The sequence below is a fragment of the Phascolarctos cinereus genome, unplaced genomic scaffold, assembly GCF_003287225.1.
Source record: "Phascolarctos cinereus isolate Bilbo 61053 unplaced genomic scaffold, phaCin_HiC Scaffold_726;HRSCAF=1367, whole genome shotgun sequence".
Lineage (NCBI taxonomy): Eukaryota > Metazoa > Chordata > Mammalia > Diprotodontia > Phascolarctidae > Phascolarctos > Phascolarctos cinereus.
Window position 1 is genome coordinate 275,113,575 of NW_027556098.1, and position 16,647 is coordinate 275,130,221.

General features: G+C 43.2%; 2 protein-coding genes and 1 long non-coding RNA gene across 10 annotated transcripts in view; 2 read left to right on the plus strand and 1 right to left on the minus strand.

The window, feature by feature from the left end:
* Window positions 1-146: 146 nt before the first annotated feature.
* Window positions 147-7,131, plus strand: SRPRA (SRP receptor subunit alpha). The gene is made up of 14 exons (XM_021000697.2): window positions 147-263; window positions 827-910; window positions 1,231-1,394; window positions 1,689-1,852; window positions 2,362-2,521; window positions 2,692-2,845; window positions 3,579-3,670; window positions 3,816-3,934; window positions 4,062-4,148; window positions 4,406-4,578; window positions 4,715-4,928; window positions 5,416-5,579; window positions 5,655-5,753; window positions 5,949-7,131. The coding sequence occupies exons 1-14, from the start codon at window positions 147-149 to the stop codon at window positions 6,075-6,077; spliced, it is 1,920 nt and encodes a 639-aa protein (XP_020856356.1). The 3' UTR covers window positions 6,078-7,131.
* A 485-nt stretch (window positions 7,132-7,616) lies between these two features.
* Window positions 7,617-16,647, minus strand: part of FAM118B (family with sequence similarity 118 member B) — a 101,323-nt gene continuing 92,292 nt past the window's right edge. For all 8 annotated transcript variants that reach the window (XM_021000650.2, XM_021000647.2, XM_021000646.2 and 5 more), the window contains 2 exons: window positions 8,501-8,557; window positions 7,617-8,142 (listed from right to left, as the gene is read on the minus strand). In XM_021000650.2, the coding sequence (XP_020856309.1) occupies window positions 8,129-8,142; window positions 8,501-8,557 (71 nt within the window). In that variant the 3' untranslated portion in view covers window positions 7,617-8,128. The remainder of the gene's footprint in view (window positions 8,143-8,500; window positions 8,558-16,647) is intronic.
* On the plus strand, window positions 9,234-14,834 carry LOC144454573 (uncharacterized). Its single transcript, XR_013483094.1, has 2 exons — window positions 9,234-10,391; window positions 14,304-14,834. It is a non-coding gene; the product is annotated as an uncharacterized LOC144454573 (long non-coding RNA).

A 16,647-nucleotide genomic window follows, 5' to 3' on the forward strand; every position in this document is an offset into this window, starting at 1 on the left:
GACCTGAAACGGAAGTGCGGCTGTCAGGTTTCCGGGGCCTCTGGTGTGACGTGTCCCGTGTCTGGCGCAGCAGGAAGCGGCGGCGATCGTGGCTCGAGTCCGCCGGCTGCGGCCCGCTGCCCTCCCCTCCCTGCCCCGCCGCCGCCATGCTCGACTTCTTCACCATCTTCTCCAAGGGCGGGCTCGTGCTCTGGTGCTTCCAGGGCGTGAGTGACTCGTGCACCGGGCCCGTCAACGCGCTGATCCGTTCCGTGCTGCTGCAGGTGCCGTCCCCCAGCCGCAAGCCCCGGCTCCCGGGCCCCTATTGCTTCCCCAGACCGCAGCCCTCGAGGATGCCTCCCCCGAGCCTCCTCCCCGGGAAACGCCAACCGCCACACGTCCTCGGATCTCCCCTCTTCCCGCGCCCCGGGAGGGATCCACCGCACCCCGACCTCTCCCGCCTCCCTCCGGCCTCGGGGATGGCAGGCAGGAGCAGCCGACCTCTCCCGCCTCCCTCCGGCCTCGGGGATGGCAGGCAGGAGCAGCTGGCGTTTCGTCCTTGCGTGTGTGTGTGTTGTGTTGTGTTGTGTTGTGTTCATCCTTCCTTCGAGTGTGGGTGCGTGTGTCTCCACCCATCACTTCTGGAGGCCTCCCATCCTCCTTTCCTCTCCTCCCCTTTCCATCTCTTCTGCCACCAGCTGACACCGACAGGATGCCGAGAGGGCAGCACTGAGACAAGAACCTTTCCCTGCCAGATTTTCTTCCTGTGGGTTCCCTGCACCCCAAACTCCTCCTTTGGGTTTGTGTGTCTGGGTCCAGCCTCATCATTGGGACTCTTTCTCTCTAGGAGCGGGGAGGCAACAACTCCTTTAACCATGAGGCGCTCACACTCAAATACAAGCTGGACAACCAGTTCGAGCTGGTGTTTGTGGTAAGTGGGGTGGGGGCAAAACCAGATTGTATTTTGTAATGTAGCTTAGTTTTGTAATGTAGCTTACTTTATGTTGGGAGGATTTCATTTGGTATTATAGGTAGAGCAAGTGACTAGGTTGGTAGGGGAGGAAGGGTAGAGGAGGAAGCCCTTCTGGACCCAGTCAAGCAATCTGGCCTGACTATGAGAGCATAGACAGGGAAACCTGCCATATGTCTGGGTGAACCTCCAGGGGCAATTCATTATTCATTTGGCTTTCTCCTTTGGAAGCTGGAGTATAAACACATCCTCTTGTTCTGTGTGTCTCTTCCCTGACACAGGTTGGTTTTCAGAAAATCTTAACGCTAACTTACGTAGACAAATTGATAGATGATGTGCATCGGCTGTTCCGGGACAAGTATCGCACAGAAATCCAACAACATAATGCCATGAGTCTACTAAATGGCACTTTTGACTTCCACAGTGATTTCATGCGTCTCCTTCGGTAAGGGAGTCCCCACTCCTTGCTACCACTTGGCACAACTGAATAGGACACCAGGGGCAGGCTTATGGGCAGTGTATGATGTGAATTGGCTGGAAGAGGAAATTTTTACTGCAACAACCCTTGAACATACGATGTAGAAAGATTTCAGTCTGTGTGACAAATCACAGATCTCTGTGTTAAATATGAGGTGGGGCCCTGGAAATTCTGGATTACTTAGCCTTGACCCTGGGTTTCCATTGTTTTCTTTTGTGTGGAGAGAAAAAAAAATAACCGTCTTCCTTTATCAACTTGCAGGGAGGCAGAGGAGAGCAGTAAGATCCGTGCTCCCACTGCCATGAAGAAGTTTGAAGATTCTGAAAAGGCCAAGAAAACTGTGAGGTCCATGATTGAGATACGTGGGGAGAAGCCCAAGGAGAAAGCTAAGAGCAACAAGAAAAATAAAGGGTCTAAGAAAGAGGGTGAGGCTTTGATCCATGAGTGCCTGGAGGTATTGGGCTGTTGAGAGAGAACCAACTTAGGGACCCATATAATTCAGGTGCTTCTTAGACTTTCCCTTAAGCAACTACCCTGGTAGCTCTCATTATTACTTCTCATTCCTGCTTTGCAGCTCCAGTGACTCTCAAGGGATTCTGAGGACTAATATTCTCCTAGGTGTCTTGTCCCTGTGACGATGAGAGATTTTCCCCCAAAATTTAACTTGGCTGGGGCTTAATCACAGCTTTATAAAGTAATTCCTGGCACTTACACAGTTGTTTTTAAAACCTTTAAAGATAAAGTGCTTTACATGCTCATTGAGCTTCACAACATCCACTTTTTATAGAGAAGGAAACAGGCCCATAGAGGTTGAGTTGCTTGTGGTCATACTGCTAGTGTCAGAGGCAGGATGTGACCTCTGTTCTTTCTGTCTCCCCACAGGAGTCTCTTCATTATACTGTGCTGCCTAGCTTAATGAAGTTTCTCTCTCCAGGTGCTGAAAGCTCCTCACCTGCCAGCAAAGGGGCCCCTACAGGAAAGCCTGATCTCCCAGTTGGCCCTGGGGATGGGGTGGAACTGTCCAAAGAAGAGCTGATGCGCAAGAAGCGTGAGGAATTCATGCAGAAGCATGGGAGAGGTGCTGAGAAGTCCAGGTGAGCTGACCTCACCCTCTACTCTTTATTTCCCTACCCCAGGTGGTCATGGTTTAGCTACATCCTTACTTGGGAGGGAAGACTTAGGACTGTTCTCTGGATCAGTGCACAGACTTACTCCTTTTTTCATCTACTATTTATTTTCCCTGCTGACCCCACCCCCTTGTCAGTAAGTCCTCAAAGTCAGATGCACCAAAGGAGAAAGGCAAAAAGGCACCTCGGGTGTGGGCACTGGGTGGCTGTGCCAACAAAGAAGTCTTGGACTATAGCCCACCTACCACCAATGGAACCCCTGAGACCACCTTACAAGAGGACATCAGTCTGGTAAGAGGAAGATGATGATTGTGGGTGTGGGAAGTGTAGGAAGTACTATAAAGGGCAGGATTCCATTACCAGCAGATTAAAGTAGGGAGAGGAATGAGACTAGGTGCCACAGCTTCTGGGCAGCTAGGTGGCTCAATGGACAGAGTGCCAGACCTGGAGTCAGGAAGACTCATCTTCCTGAGTTAAAATCTGGGCTCAGACACTTACCAGCTGTGTGACCCTGGGCAAGTCATTCCCACCCCCACCTCCCCTTTAACCTCACTTTCTTCATCTGTCAAATGAGTTGGAAAAGAAGAAAACCCCAAATGGGATCACGGAGAGTCAGAAATGACTGAAGAGCAACCAAGGCTTCTAGGTCCTCTTTTTGGTGGGTGTAAGAAAGTAGTAGATACTCAGAAACCTTTAAAATAAAGGAATGTGTATAGAACAGTGGCTTTCACTCTTTTTAGGTCTCGAGGACACTCTTAAAATGTTCTGAGGACCTTAAACTTTTTGTTTATGTGGGCTCTCAGTATTTGCTGTAATAGAAATTAGTATCATAAAAATAATTTTGACCTTGTGGACCCCCTTCAAAGGCTTAGGGACCCCAGATCACACTCTGAGAGCTGTTGATCTAGAACAGTGGGGTCATTATAACCCCGGGTTCTTGGTTTGGGGAATCTTGGGGCAACATCTTAATCCTGCTGTCACTAATTATGTCTTTTTCTCTTTATCTCCCCTTGGCAATCCCTAGATCCGAGGAACTCAGGCTGGGGGGCAGCTACAGGATCTGGACTGTAGCAGTTCAGATGATGAGGAAATCATGAAGAACTCAGCCAAACCCAGGTAGGTTGTGGTTTGGGGTAGGAGCAGGTCACACAGGCCATGGAGAAGGTTGGAGGAAGATGAGTGGAAGTGATCAAATGTTGGGAGCTCCTCACTTCAGAGCGTTTTGGATTAGTGGGTACTTAATAGTTTCTTCTCTCTCCAGTGCTACAAAGGGAGCCCTGGGGGGCATGTTTGGGATGCTGAAAGGCTTGGTTGGCTCTAAGAGCTTAAGTCGGGAAGATATGGAATCTGTGCTGGACAAGATGCGAGACCACTTAATTGGTGAGGCCCAAGGAGCTGGGGAAGGGCTGTGTTTGTGAGGGTGGGGATTTCTGGGGAGCAGGGCTCATTAACTTAGAGTTCTGCTGATACGGTTCTTACATATACCTGCTTTGCTGTGTGCCCTCAGCTAAGAATGTGGCTGCAGACATCGCTCTCCAGCTTTGTGAGTCTGTCGCCAACAAGCTGGAGGGGAAGGTGATGGGCACGTTTAGCAGTAAGTATCACCCTGTCCTAAGCATTGTCGGCTGCCCCTCTGCTTAGTGTTCTCATTCTTTAGCATTTGTCATAGAGGATATGCTAGAATGGAACTGGAATACATTTAGCTTGGGGTTGCTAGAAAATAGGAGAGAGAAGAGCAATACAGGATTATTTGCCCAAATAATTACAGGGGCTGGTGGCATCAGTATTCCAGGGTTCTTTCTCTCTTTGAGTGCTTTTAGTTCCTGACTCTTTTCCCCCTCCTGCTTCCAGCTGTGACTTCGACAGTAAAGCAGGCATTACAGGAGTCATTGGTACAGATCTTGCAGCCACAGCGGCGTGTAGACATGCTCCGAGATATCATGGATGCTCAACGCCGTCAACGTCCTTATGTTGTTACTTTCTGTGGGGTCAATGGAGTAGGCAAGTCCACAAATCTTGCCAAGGTAAGGGCTGTTCCCCTGTTGCTGTCTGCCCCTTGCTTTCCTGTCCTACCTTAAGCTGCCATTATCTGTTGCCACCTGTCTTAGATGCCCCCAACCTAGGGCCATCTTCCCACAAAGTCCTCTTTCCCTCTTATAGATCTCCTTCTGGCTGTTGGAGAATAACTTCAGTGTCCTCATTGCTGCCTGTGACACATTTCGGGCAGGGGCAGTGGAGCAGCTGCGTACCCACACACGGCGTCTTAGTGCTCTGCATCCTCCAGAGAACCATGGTGGCCGAACCATGGTGCACCTGTTTGAGAAGGGCTATGGCAAAGATGCTGCTGGCATTGCCATGGAGGCTATTTCTTTTGGTACATTTCTTGGGGGCCAGAGGGCAGGACAGAACTGAGGGCTTGTCTCTGGCTCTTTCCTGGTTTTACACCACTGTGCTTCATTTTTCCTAGGGGCTCTTTTCTTTCCAGGTGGGTTGGCAAATCCCCAAGGGTGCCACCTTAATAAAGGTCAGAGCTCTTAGACCTTGTGTACAGTTGCTTTATGACTAATTATGTCAAATCTCAACTCTTGTTACCAGAGAGCCCTGGTCCTTTAAGTAGCATATTCTTGCTGCATCTTCCATCTTTCCATCTAGTGGTGGTAGCCTAACCTGAGGCAAAATTCCTCCACTTGGTTAGTCTCATATTTATAATTAGAACCCAGGCTTGGGAAAGGAAATTAACAAGCTTTTAATACAGCCCTGATATGACTGTCAAAAGACCAAAGTTGAAAAATGAGGATGTCCAAACCTAATAGTCACCCCCCCCCAATCCATTTGACATGACGAGTATTCTCTCTCTGCAGCTCGGAATCAGGCCTTTGATGTGGTCTTGGTGGATACAGCTGGCCGAATGCAAGACAATGCACCCTTGATGACTGCTCTGGCCAAACTCATTGCTGTCAACACACCTGACCTGGTGCTGTTTGTTGGGGAGGCCTTGGTGGGAAATGAAGCTGTAGATCAGCTGGTAAGTGCCTTTTTGCTTATTTCTTTACTATTACTTTCATGGTTGGCTCTTAACACTACCTTTTCACTCTTGTAGGTAAAATTCAACAAAGCTCTGGCTGACCACTCTATGGCTCAAACACCCCGGCTCATTGATGGCATTGTTCTCACCAAATTTGATACCATTGATGACAAGGTAAAAAAAAAAGGGCAGTGAACATTGAACAAAGTAAATCTTAAGGCCAGGAATCCTTTGCAGTACACAGAAAAAGTGGAGGCCATAAAGCCAGTAGATTTTTCTAGTGCTGTCCTCCCTATCTTGTTCTCAGTGGATTGGATTAAAGAAGAGATGGGCTAGAACTGACTGGGTTGTTTCTTTTCCCTTTTGCAGGTGGGTGCTGCCATTTCTATGACATACATCACAAGCAAACCCATTGTCTTTGTTGGGACTGGCCAGACCTACAGTGACCTGCGTAGCCTCAATGCCAAGGCTGTGGTGGCTGCCCTCATGAAGGCTTAACTTGATGCAGCACCCCATACCAAATCACTGCTTTCCTCTACCCTTTCCTCCCCTGTGTCTAGAATGTTTTTTGAAGTATGAGATCAGCTTGTCACGAATGTATTGCAAACACAGAATAAAGGGAGCTCCAGGGGCTTGCAATTTTCCCAGAACCTTGTCCCGGCCAGCCTCCCCACCTAACCTAGATTCTTTATCTGCCAGGAGGGCCCAATCATGTTTCAATCACTGCCCATTGACCCTCAGTGCAGCCCTCTAGTCCTCCCCCACCCAACTCAGGGGTCCCCTTCACTCTGCCTATACTGTACTGTCTCATTACAGCTTTGACCAATGGCTGGAAGACCCTGACACCAGAGCTTTCTATTGTCCACACTGTGAGTGTGGTCCAAGGCACCTCTGTGCCTAATAAGCAGCTTCAGATTCATGCTTGATTTGGTACTTCTACCAAAGCAGCCCTACGTCTTGATTTGGCACTAATCACTGAGACATACATGGCTTTCATTCCCTATTTATGTGCTGTGGCACAGGCTAGAATCCACCTCAGTCAGTGTATGACATATTCTTAATTGCTGCTAATTCTGACAACTGTAGCTCACCCATAACTTTAAAATATACAGCTAGGCCAGGGTGACCTGTTACAAGTGAAGAGGCAGAGGTAAGTCCCTGCTTCCTTCAGAGCTAAACTTCCCAAACAAGGGGAGTGAAGCTGCAGTGTGCTTGTTGGCCTTTTTAACACACCCTCCCAGCCCTTTCCTAGAGTTCATTTGTGAGCTTTGCATGTTGCCCTTCCTGGGTGTCCCGTTGGAAAGGCATACCTTTCCCCCTTCCCATTTTTTACCCTTCCCAGCAGATCCTGTTACGGGAGGCTGGCGGCTTCCTTACCCCTGTCCTCTCCAGAGTGCCTGGTATACAAGTGCTACGTTGAAGAATACAAATTCTTGTTAAGATTTGTCTTGTAGCTCGGTATTGCAGATGTGCTGTTAGTGCAATAAGGTAAAGGCTGTCTGCCCAGAGAAATACGTAATTTATATAAAGAAAATAAATTTCATAAATAATACTGCGTTTTCTGTTTGCAATGTTAGTGTCTGAACGTTGAATTCGGGGATTTCACATCAGCTATAAATCCTGACATTTGGGTGTAAGGCTGCCAGGTAATCTTGGTGTCTTGGAAAAGAAACAGTATCAACTTCTGATCTTCAAGTACATACTGACAAGAATGGAAGCTTCTCTAGGTATATGGTGAAAGCAAGCAGTTGTGAGATGGCAATACATTAACCCTGAAAAGGGATGCTTCTACTTTGTCAGTTGCTGTAGGTGGAAAGAGAACCTCAAAACCTACATTTGAAGGGCAGTGTCAAGTATTCACTGTCAAGTCTCTATAATAACCCTTTTGCACCAAGGGAGATACTGGAGATTTCTGATTGCTAAATATTATAAACCTGTTTTTATTGAAAGAAACCAGGACCAGTGCAAATCCTAACTTACTTAACTTCCACTGAATGTGTGACGTGACCTTATGATTAAAGCCAGAGTCTGAGAAAGTAAATGAACAGGCTTTTATTACAGCTCAGATATGCAAAATACTGTACATTGTAAAAGGTCTAGAAAACTAGAGCTTCAAGTCATGTTTAAAAAATGCCATTAAGCTTAATTGAAAAACCATAGTACAGAGTACAAAACTGCAGCAGGGACCATGGCAGCTCCATGGTACCTAGATCCCCAAGTCCTTCATGCAGAGATGCTGTGACAACCAGGAGAGGCATGGAGAGGCATCACATTGATCTGTTCAGTGGACACAAGCATGTCCAACCCATGAAGGGCCCAGTGGTCCCTAGGGTATTCTTGGAAATAGAACAGGCAGCAGGATAACCAAGCCCAGCAGGAACCAAACCAAAGGAACAAGGTAGGCCCCTTTTCAGTTTCTCCCCTGAACCTTCAATCTCTTCTTCATTTTGGTATTTTCTGGGAGCTGATGGATTCTTGTAAGATTGTTGAACACTGTGATGGGGCCTGAGAGCTGTGGCTTTTGCTCTGTGTTGGGTTTTTTTAGCCCCTCATGTACTACACCCTGTGGGGAGAGAGAAAAAGGTAGAAGTAACTTCTGAAAAAAGGTAGGTGTACCATTCTCTAGAGCTGTAGAGATTTAGGACCATAGCTAACTCTTGGGATCATATCACAGAACCGTAACATTTTAACATAGCCATATAATTATCCGTTGTTTGAGATGTCTTTGTGAGCTGCATGCAGATCTTAAATTTAACAGTAACTAAAGCAGTTAGATCCTGCAATGCATGGAGTCTCCCTTTCACAAATACTTCCTAAGCCCTTTTAAAAAAGACTTCCCCTTATAGGTGGAAGCGCACAGTGCTTGCTTAAGACTTAAATTTCCCTAACTTCAGAGTCTGTAGAAGAAAAGTAGTTTGTACCTCTTAATTCACTGTGTGCTGCAGACGAGCCATTTAGCTGACCTTCTCTTACCAACCCTGTCAAACAAAGGAATCTGGTTAATAGTTGTAGAGTTCATGGTTAAGATTTTAGGAAAACAATCGGGAAACTATCTAGATAAACATTCAGTGGCTGCAAGGAAGTGGTGAACAACTAAGGAGTCCCAAATCAATATTAGAGTCCTAGAGTAAAAGCATCAACTATATCCTTGGGTCCCTCCAGGAGCTGTGGATAAATTTCAGGGGGTCCATGAACTTGGGCAGGGAAAAAAAATTATATTTATTTTCACTGCCCTCTAACTGAAATTTAGCATATCCTTCAATTCTGAGTTTTAAAAAATTATTCTAAGAAGAAATTTCAACACTGTCAGGAGTCCATGACACAAAAAAGGTTGGAAATACCTCATCTGTAGTGGAATCACAAATATGTACTGGAGGGAAAGATAGTGGCAAAGGACTCAGGGTCAGTCAATGGGGCAAGATCTGTTGAGTTTGCTGAGTATGGGTGAAAGCCCAAACTACCCTGTTTTTGAGCATGCTACAAGACTTGTTTGGGACAAATGTGCAAATGAGAAATGCCATTGCAACAGAAAGGTTAGTGTTCTCCCAGAGGTTTCTATGGCCAGGTTTACAAAACTCAGGCAAGCAAAAGTCAGCCAGGGACTGGAATGGAACCCAGCAAGAGGCATTATAAAGTACAATGGATTAAGTGATGTTATAACACGGGAGTCAGCAATTTAAGACTTAAATACCTACTTGGAGCTCTTTTTCTTAAATCTATTTCTATGTTGAAAGCTCATAAAAGTACATATATGTTACAAATTAGGAAACAGGTATGCTAACTTTAGAGAAGGATAGAGTTTAGGTTTAGACCTATGTTGTCCTGCCCCAAACACCATAGTCCCTAGAAATCCCATTTGGGTTTCCTTTGAACAACTTGCTAAGTATGTACTGTGTATGAAACACTGCTAGATACAAATCACAAAATTTTGGAATTGGAATGGATCTCAGAGGCCATCAAGTCCAACCCACATCTGAAAAAGGATACCATTTACAATTACCTGATAAGAAGTCATTGAGTTTTTGCCTGAAGACCCCTAGAGAGGGTAAACACATTATGTCCCAGGACAGCCCACTGAACTTTTGGATAGTTCCATTAAACTATTCTATTAAGCTATCTTCTATTAAACCTAAATTTGCTTCTGCAATGTCTACTTATAGTTCCCAATTCTGTACTCTGGGATCAAGCTGAACAAGTCTAATCCCTCTTCCATGTGGCAGTTATTCAAATCCCTTCAAGGCAGCTTTTGTGTCCCATCCTGAGTTTTCTCTTCTTTATGCTACAATCCTCAGTGCCTTCAATTGATCCTCATATTACATAAACTCAAGGCTATTCAACAAGTTTGTTACCCTCAGACATTCACTGGCTGATCAATGTCCTTTCTAAAATGGGGTGTCAAAAACTGAACACAATGCTCTAGGTGTGGTACAGCTATGTTATGTCACTCTTAATGCAGTCTAAGATAGCATTAGCTTTCTTGGGATCATATCATATCTTGGGATCATAGCATTAGCTACATCACATGACTGACCCAGTGAACTTATATTCTAGAATCTGACAAATGTTGCCAGATAAACTTGTCTAGCAATGCCTTTTCTATCTTGAACTTGTGAAACAGATTTTTCAAAGCCAAGTGTAAGACATTCATCCCTATTAAACTTGACCCAATGTTCTATTTCTTTTATTCCACATTTCTTCTCTCCACAGCAGAACTGCCTGGATAGAAGCAAAACTGAAATTATAATTCTGATTTCAAAAACTGGAACAAATCTTCCACTCAATTTGCCAGCCTAGGGAAGATGGCAAGTTATGGTAAGTTATTTTTTAATCAGTCTCTGACAGCCTTGCTCCCACTACTATGCTAAAAAGGCTTTAAAAGTCTATGGTCTAGCAAACCCCTCCTAACCTGTGTTAAGAAGGAATATAAGAACAGCATCTGAATTGGAATCTGGGATGCAGCTTCTCGTTTCCACATTCCTCTCTTAGAGCAATTTTCAACCTTGATGTTGCAGCACATTATTCTGTACTCCCGCAAAGCTTTCTGACATGGTTATTAAAGATTAGGGTAAATTAATATTTTGAAAATTTTACAACTACTAGAAAAATCCTAAATTTCTGAAATCAGAGCTATAATCAAATTTCAAGTAATTGGCTTTCTGCAGAAGAGGACGTGGCCCAAGTATATCCAGGTACTTAAGAAACTGCATCACAGTAAGACAGAGTATTAATTTCCAGACTGTCTTCTACTATTTTGAGGGGAAGGAGTGGAAAAAGCCATTTTTATTTATTGCAACCAATCCAGTAGAATTTTGCTCACCAGACACAATCCACCCACCAGAAACAAGCCCTTATGGACTGCAACCTAGGCATTCTCCTTCACCCACATATCAAGTTAGTTGCAGTCTCATTACTCCTCTACTCTGTAGTCCAGCCAAACTGGTTTTCTCTCTGTTCCTCACACGTTCCCATCTGTGCCTTGAGTCAAGCCTGCAACAGGCTTCACTTTCACCTCAAAAAATTCCTTTTTTCCACCTCCATCTGTAGTACTATCTTCTAGATAAAGCTTTTCCTGATCCCACACTTGCTATGTTCTCCACCTCTCTAACTACCTTGTGTTTATCTGTATTCATAGTTTTCTTATTAATTCTGTGCATATTTACATATGTTTGGGCAGCTACGTGGTACAGTGGATAGAGCACAGGACCTACAGTCATGAAGACTCATCTTCATAAGTTGAAATCTGGCCTCAGATACTTTACTAGCTGTGTGACCCTGGGCAAATCACTTCACCCTGTTTGCCTCAGTTCCTCATCTGTAAAATGAGCTAGAGATGGAAATGCCAAACCACCCTAATACCTTTACCAAGAAAACCCTAAATGGGGTCATAAAGAGTCAGATACAACTGAAACACCTGAACAATTTACCTATATGTTAGTTTCTCCTGTTACAATGTAAGATCTTTGAGAGTGGGATTGTTTCATTCTTCATATTATATCCTTAGTGCCTAGCAGAGTGCTTGGGACATAGTAGGCACTTAAAGGTTGATTGACTGAAATTTACAAAATGTGTGGTTTGTGGGGAAGAGATTGTTAAAAGGTTACTAATGGAAAGATCGAGAAAGGCTCCATGGAGGAGATGGTGCTTGGTTTTGGCATTAAAGGATACATAAAAATTAAACAGGTGATGAGCAAGAGGGAAGACAGTATTTCTCTCCTTTCCATGTGGCAGTCCTCTTATACCTCTACCACTTTCAGGCTGCTATGCCTTTCCCCTCTTACTATATCTTCTTGTCTCATATGCCTCCTCTCCCATAGCTAGGCTCAGCCTGCCTTCCCTGAACTTAATAATTAGCTAATTTGATAACCTTACTAAACTAATGTGCTGATGTGGAAAGGCCATAGGAATTTTTCAAGGTCCCTCCTCTAATTGTCGATTACCCACATCCATTATAAGGACTTCCTATAGACAAACTAAAACTCTTGCAGAGTAAAGCAGTGGCCCAAATTTTTAAATGAAAACCAAAAAAAAATGATTTCATATAGCACATTAAAATCAGAAAAGCTCTTTTTATTGCAGTATTTCATTCGAATCTCACAAAAGCCCAGTAAAATGGGTACTTTTTTTCAGGTTGCTCCTGGTGAGGTACTTCTAATCAATCTAGACCAAACATTCTCTACAACTTATAGTCTTAGAGAACTGCCTGGGCTACCAAGAGGTATAATTCACATTAATATGGGGCTTTATTTATCAAGGCTTTGTTTCACAATAAACATATGATGTATGGGAAGAATGCAAGTATTACCTCCATTCTACAGATGAGAAAACTGAGGCTTGGAGAGGTTAGTGACTCACCTTTGGTCACACAGTGTCAGAGGCTGGACTTGTGTCCAGGTCCTATACATCCATTCCTTGACCCTGCTTCTCTACTCTCACAAAGAAGTAGTATTGGATGGGGCATTGTATAGGCAACAAATCTGGAAACCTTATAAAAGTTATCTAGAACATGGTGATACCTCTTGTCCATTCTAGTCACTCAACCGAAGCATATTCTTTTGAAATTTTTTTTAAGTTTTAAATTTTATTAATTTATTTTGATTTATCAATAACCACTTCCATATGCTTTTGAGTTTAAAATTTTTCTCCCCCTTCCTCCCCACCACCCTCCCCAAGACGACACACAATCTGATATAGGCTATACATTTACATTCCTAGTAAACATATTTTCACATTAGTGATGTAAGTAAAAATTAAAACCAATAGGAGGAACCATCAGAAAGAGGAAACAAAACTCAACAGAAGAGAAAAAAAATAGCAATTCAACTTTCATCATTCTTTCTTTGGATGTGGATAGCATTTTCCATCACAAGGCCTCTGGAGATGTCTTAGATCCTTATATTGCTGGAAAGGGTTAAGTTTATCAATATTAGTCATTGAACAAAGTGGCTGTTATTGTGTACAACGTTCTCTTGGTTCTGCTCATTTCACTCAGCATCAGACCATACAAGTCTTTCCAGGTTTTTCTGAAGTCACCGTATTAGTGCTATTTCTTATAGCACTATAGTATTCCATTACATTCATATACCACAAGTTGTTCAGCCATTCCCCGACTGATGGGCATCCTCTCAATTTCCAATTCTTTGCAACCACAAAATGACCTGCTATGAATATTTTTGTACATGTGGGTCCTTTTCCCATTTGTATGATCTCTTTGGGATATATAGCCCTAGAAGTAATTGGAGCATATTCTTAAGAGCATAATCAAATTATATAAAGCCAGCATGGTTTCATTAAGTACAGGCCATCCATCTGCAGCTCAACTCCATGGAATAAGATGTACCTCTACCAGGTTTCCCCTGGTGCCTCCTCCTCCCTTTCCAGCTTTCTTTTGTGTCTTGTCTTCCTCCATTATCATGGGCTATCTTTTTTCTTTTCTTTTCTTATTTGTATCCTCAGAGATTAGCACAGTGTCTCGCACACAGCTAGTGCTTAATAAATGTCTACTGAATTGAACGAATTGAAATGCCAGGTTAACTTTACTCCCTTTTTTGAAAATGCTATTAGTGTGTTAAGTTAGGAGAATTCTATGGGCACTGTACAACAAGATTTTGGCAAGGGATCTGAGAAGGTTCAGACTATGATTGGAGACAAGATGGAGAGACCTGGGTTGGCCAGAATTTGTAAATATTTGAACAAATAGATCCAATAATGAATTGATGTCAACCTAGAGGGAGACCTCTAGTGGTGTGCCAGGGGACTCTGTCCTTGGTACTGTTCAAGACTTGTAGAAGTACAGACAAAACATTTATCAAGTTTGAACATGGCATGAAGTTGGAAAGTTAACATAGCTGGTTTGGTTTTTTTCATACATAATGTTCTATTTCCTATACCTCTGCATAGAATGTCCCTGTGCCTGGAATGCACTTCCTCATCCTGCCTTTTAGAATCCCTAGCTTCCTTCTAAGCTCAATTCAAAAGCCACTTCCTACAGGAAGCCCCTCTTCCTTAAGTCTACTCCAATTCATCCTTCACTCTGCTGCCAAAGTGATTTCCCATAAGTGCAGTTCTGACCTTGTCACTCCCTATTCAAACAACTCCAGTGACTCCACATTATCTCCAGGATCAAATATAAAATGCTCTGTTTGATATTTAAAACCTTTACAACCAGACCCCTTCCTATTTTCCTAGTCCAGTCTTCTTACACTTCATTCCTCTCACCTACTCTAGGTTCTGAAATGCTGGCCTGGCACTTGACACCCCATCTCCTGACTCCATGTCTTTTCACTGGCTTTCCACCATGCCTGGAATGATCTCCCTCTTCACTTACTCCTAGTGCCTTCCTTGATGACTCAACTCAAATCCCATCTTCTGCAAGAGGCCAGTCCCAATCCCTCCACTGTTATTGCCTTCCCTCTGAAATTAGCTTCAATCTACTCTGTATATATCTTGCAATGTATATAGTTGTCTCTCATTAGAATCTGAGCACCTTGAGGGCAAGTACCATGTTTTCTTTTTTTGTTTGGTTTTTTGATGAGGCAGTGGGGTTAACTGAATTGCCCAGGGTCACACAGCTAGTGAGTGTTATGTGTCTGAAGTCGGATTTGAACTCAGGTCCTCCTGACTCCAAGGCTGGAACTCTATCCACTGTGCCACCTACCTGCCCCGCAAGTACTATGTTTTAAGGCTTTCTTTGTATCCCCAGAGCTTAGCATACTGCCTGGTACATGGTAAATGCTTAATAAATGCTTGTTGGCTGATTGACCCTCTTCTTCCCCTCACCACTTATTCCTCCACCCCCCAAAAAATTATCTTGTTTACTCTGTATATGTTTTGTATTTACTTTTTAAAATATTTTATTTTTCTGAGTTTTTTTTTGCAATCATCAAAAACATGCCTTCTCTCCTTCCTACTCTCCTCCAATTAAGAATGAAATAAAAACAAAATCCTCATTACGAACATGTACAGTTAAGCAAAATAGATTTCCACATTGGCCACATCTAAAATATACGTGTATGTACGTACGTATGCATATATATATATATACACACACAGACATATAAGGATCATTCTGCATTCTAAATCTTTCATATCTTTCAGAAGGTGGGGAATGTTTCATCATTTGTCCTCTAGAATTGTGGGTGGCCATTATGCTGATCTGAGTTCCTAAGTCTTCTGAAGTTGTTTGTTCTTACAATACTGTCATTGTGTAAATTTTTTTCTGGTTCTGTTCACTTCGCTATACATTGGTTCACACAAATCTTCCTAGGTTTCTCTGAAACAATTCCCTTGATCTTTTCTTACATCATAAAACTATTCTATCACCTTTACACACCATAACTTGTTTAGCTATTTCCCCAACTGATGGGTACCCTGATTCCAATTCTTTGCCACCTCAAAAAGAGCTATAAACATGTTTGTACATCCTTAGAGTTTGTTTTGCTTAGGAGCAATCCCTACCTTAACCTGCCCTGCTTTTAATTCCCTCTTCTCTCCTTCCCTATTTTTCTCTTGAGTGAAATGTATTTCTGTACTCTGTGTGTACAAATTTTTTTCCTCCTTCAGATAAAAATGAGGTTCAAATGTTAGCCACTCCCCATACCTCTTCCTCTTTGTTTAGAAAAACTCCTACTTTCACATCCTAATTATATGGGATAACTTCCCCTAACCTTCCTGGACATCCTTTTCCTCCAGTATATTCTTCTTTCTTTTCCTTTCCATTTTCTTTTAAGATAGAGATATTATAGAACCACTCCTAGGTCTTCTGTCTCATTATACTACCTTTATGACCTCTGATGATTTTATGATTCAGAGGGGACACATGTATCATTTCTCCCCTTTATCACTGTTTGTTTGTGTTCACCTTTTTATGTTTCTTTTAACTCCTGTGTTTGAACTTCAAAGTTTCTACACAGCTCTGGTGTTTTCATCAGGAATGTTTGGAAGTCCTCTATTTCATTTAAAAGTCTATTTTCTCCCTTGTGGGGTTATATTCAGTTCTGTTGGTTAAGTTGTTCTTGGCTGTAAGCTCAAATCCTTTGCCTTCTAAATATCACATTCCTTTCCCCACTTCTTTAAAGTGGTGGCTGCTAAATTGTGTGTGATTCTGACTATGGTGCCTTGGTACTTGAATTCTGACTGCAGTATTTTTCTTTAACCTGGAAGCTCTCTGGGTTTTGACTAGAATGTTCCTGGGAGTTTTTATTTTGAAGCTTCTTTCAGAAGGTGACCAAAGGATTTTTGTATTTTCACACTGCCTTCTGGTTCCAAGAGACCTGGAATAGCTTTCTCTTATGATCTCTTTAAACAGGATGTCTAGGGCCCCCTTTCCCCTTTTTTTTGGTCATGGCTGTCAGGCAGTCCAATGATTCTTAAAATTTTCTCTCCTCAATTTGTTTTCCAGGTCAGTAGGTTTTGCTATGAGAGTCCTTACATTTTCTTCTATTTTTTAGTTTTTTGACTGTTTTGTTGCCCCAAGGAGTCACTGACTTCCTGAGTTTTATTTGGTTCATTCCAATTTCCAAGAATCTTGTTGTTTCGGCAAGGCTTTGTACCTCTTGTGCCAAGCTACCTA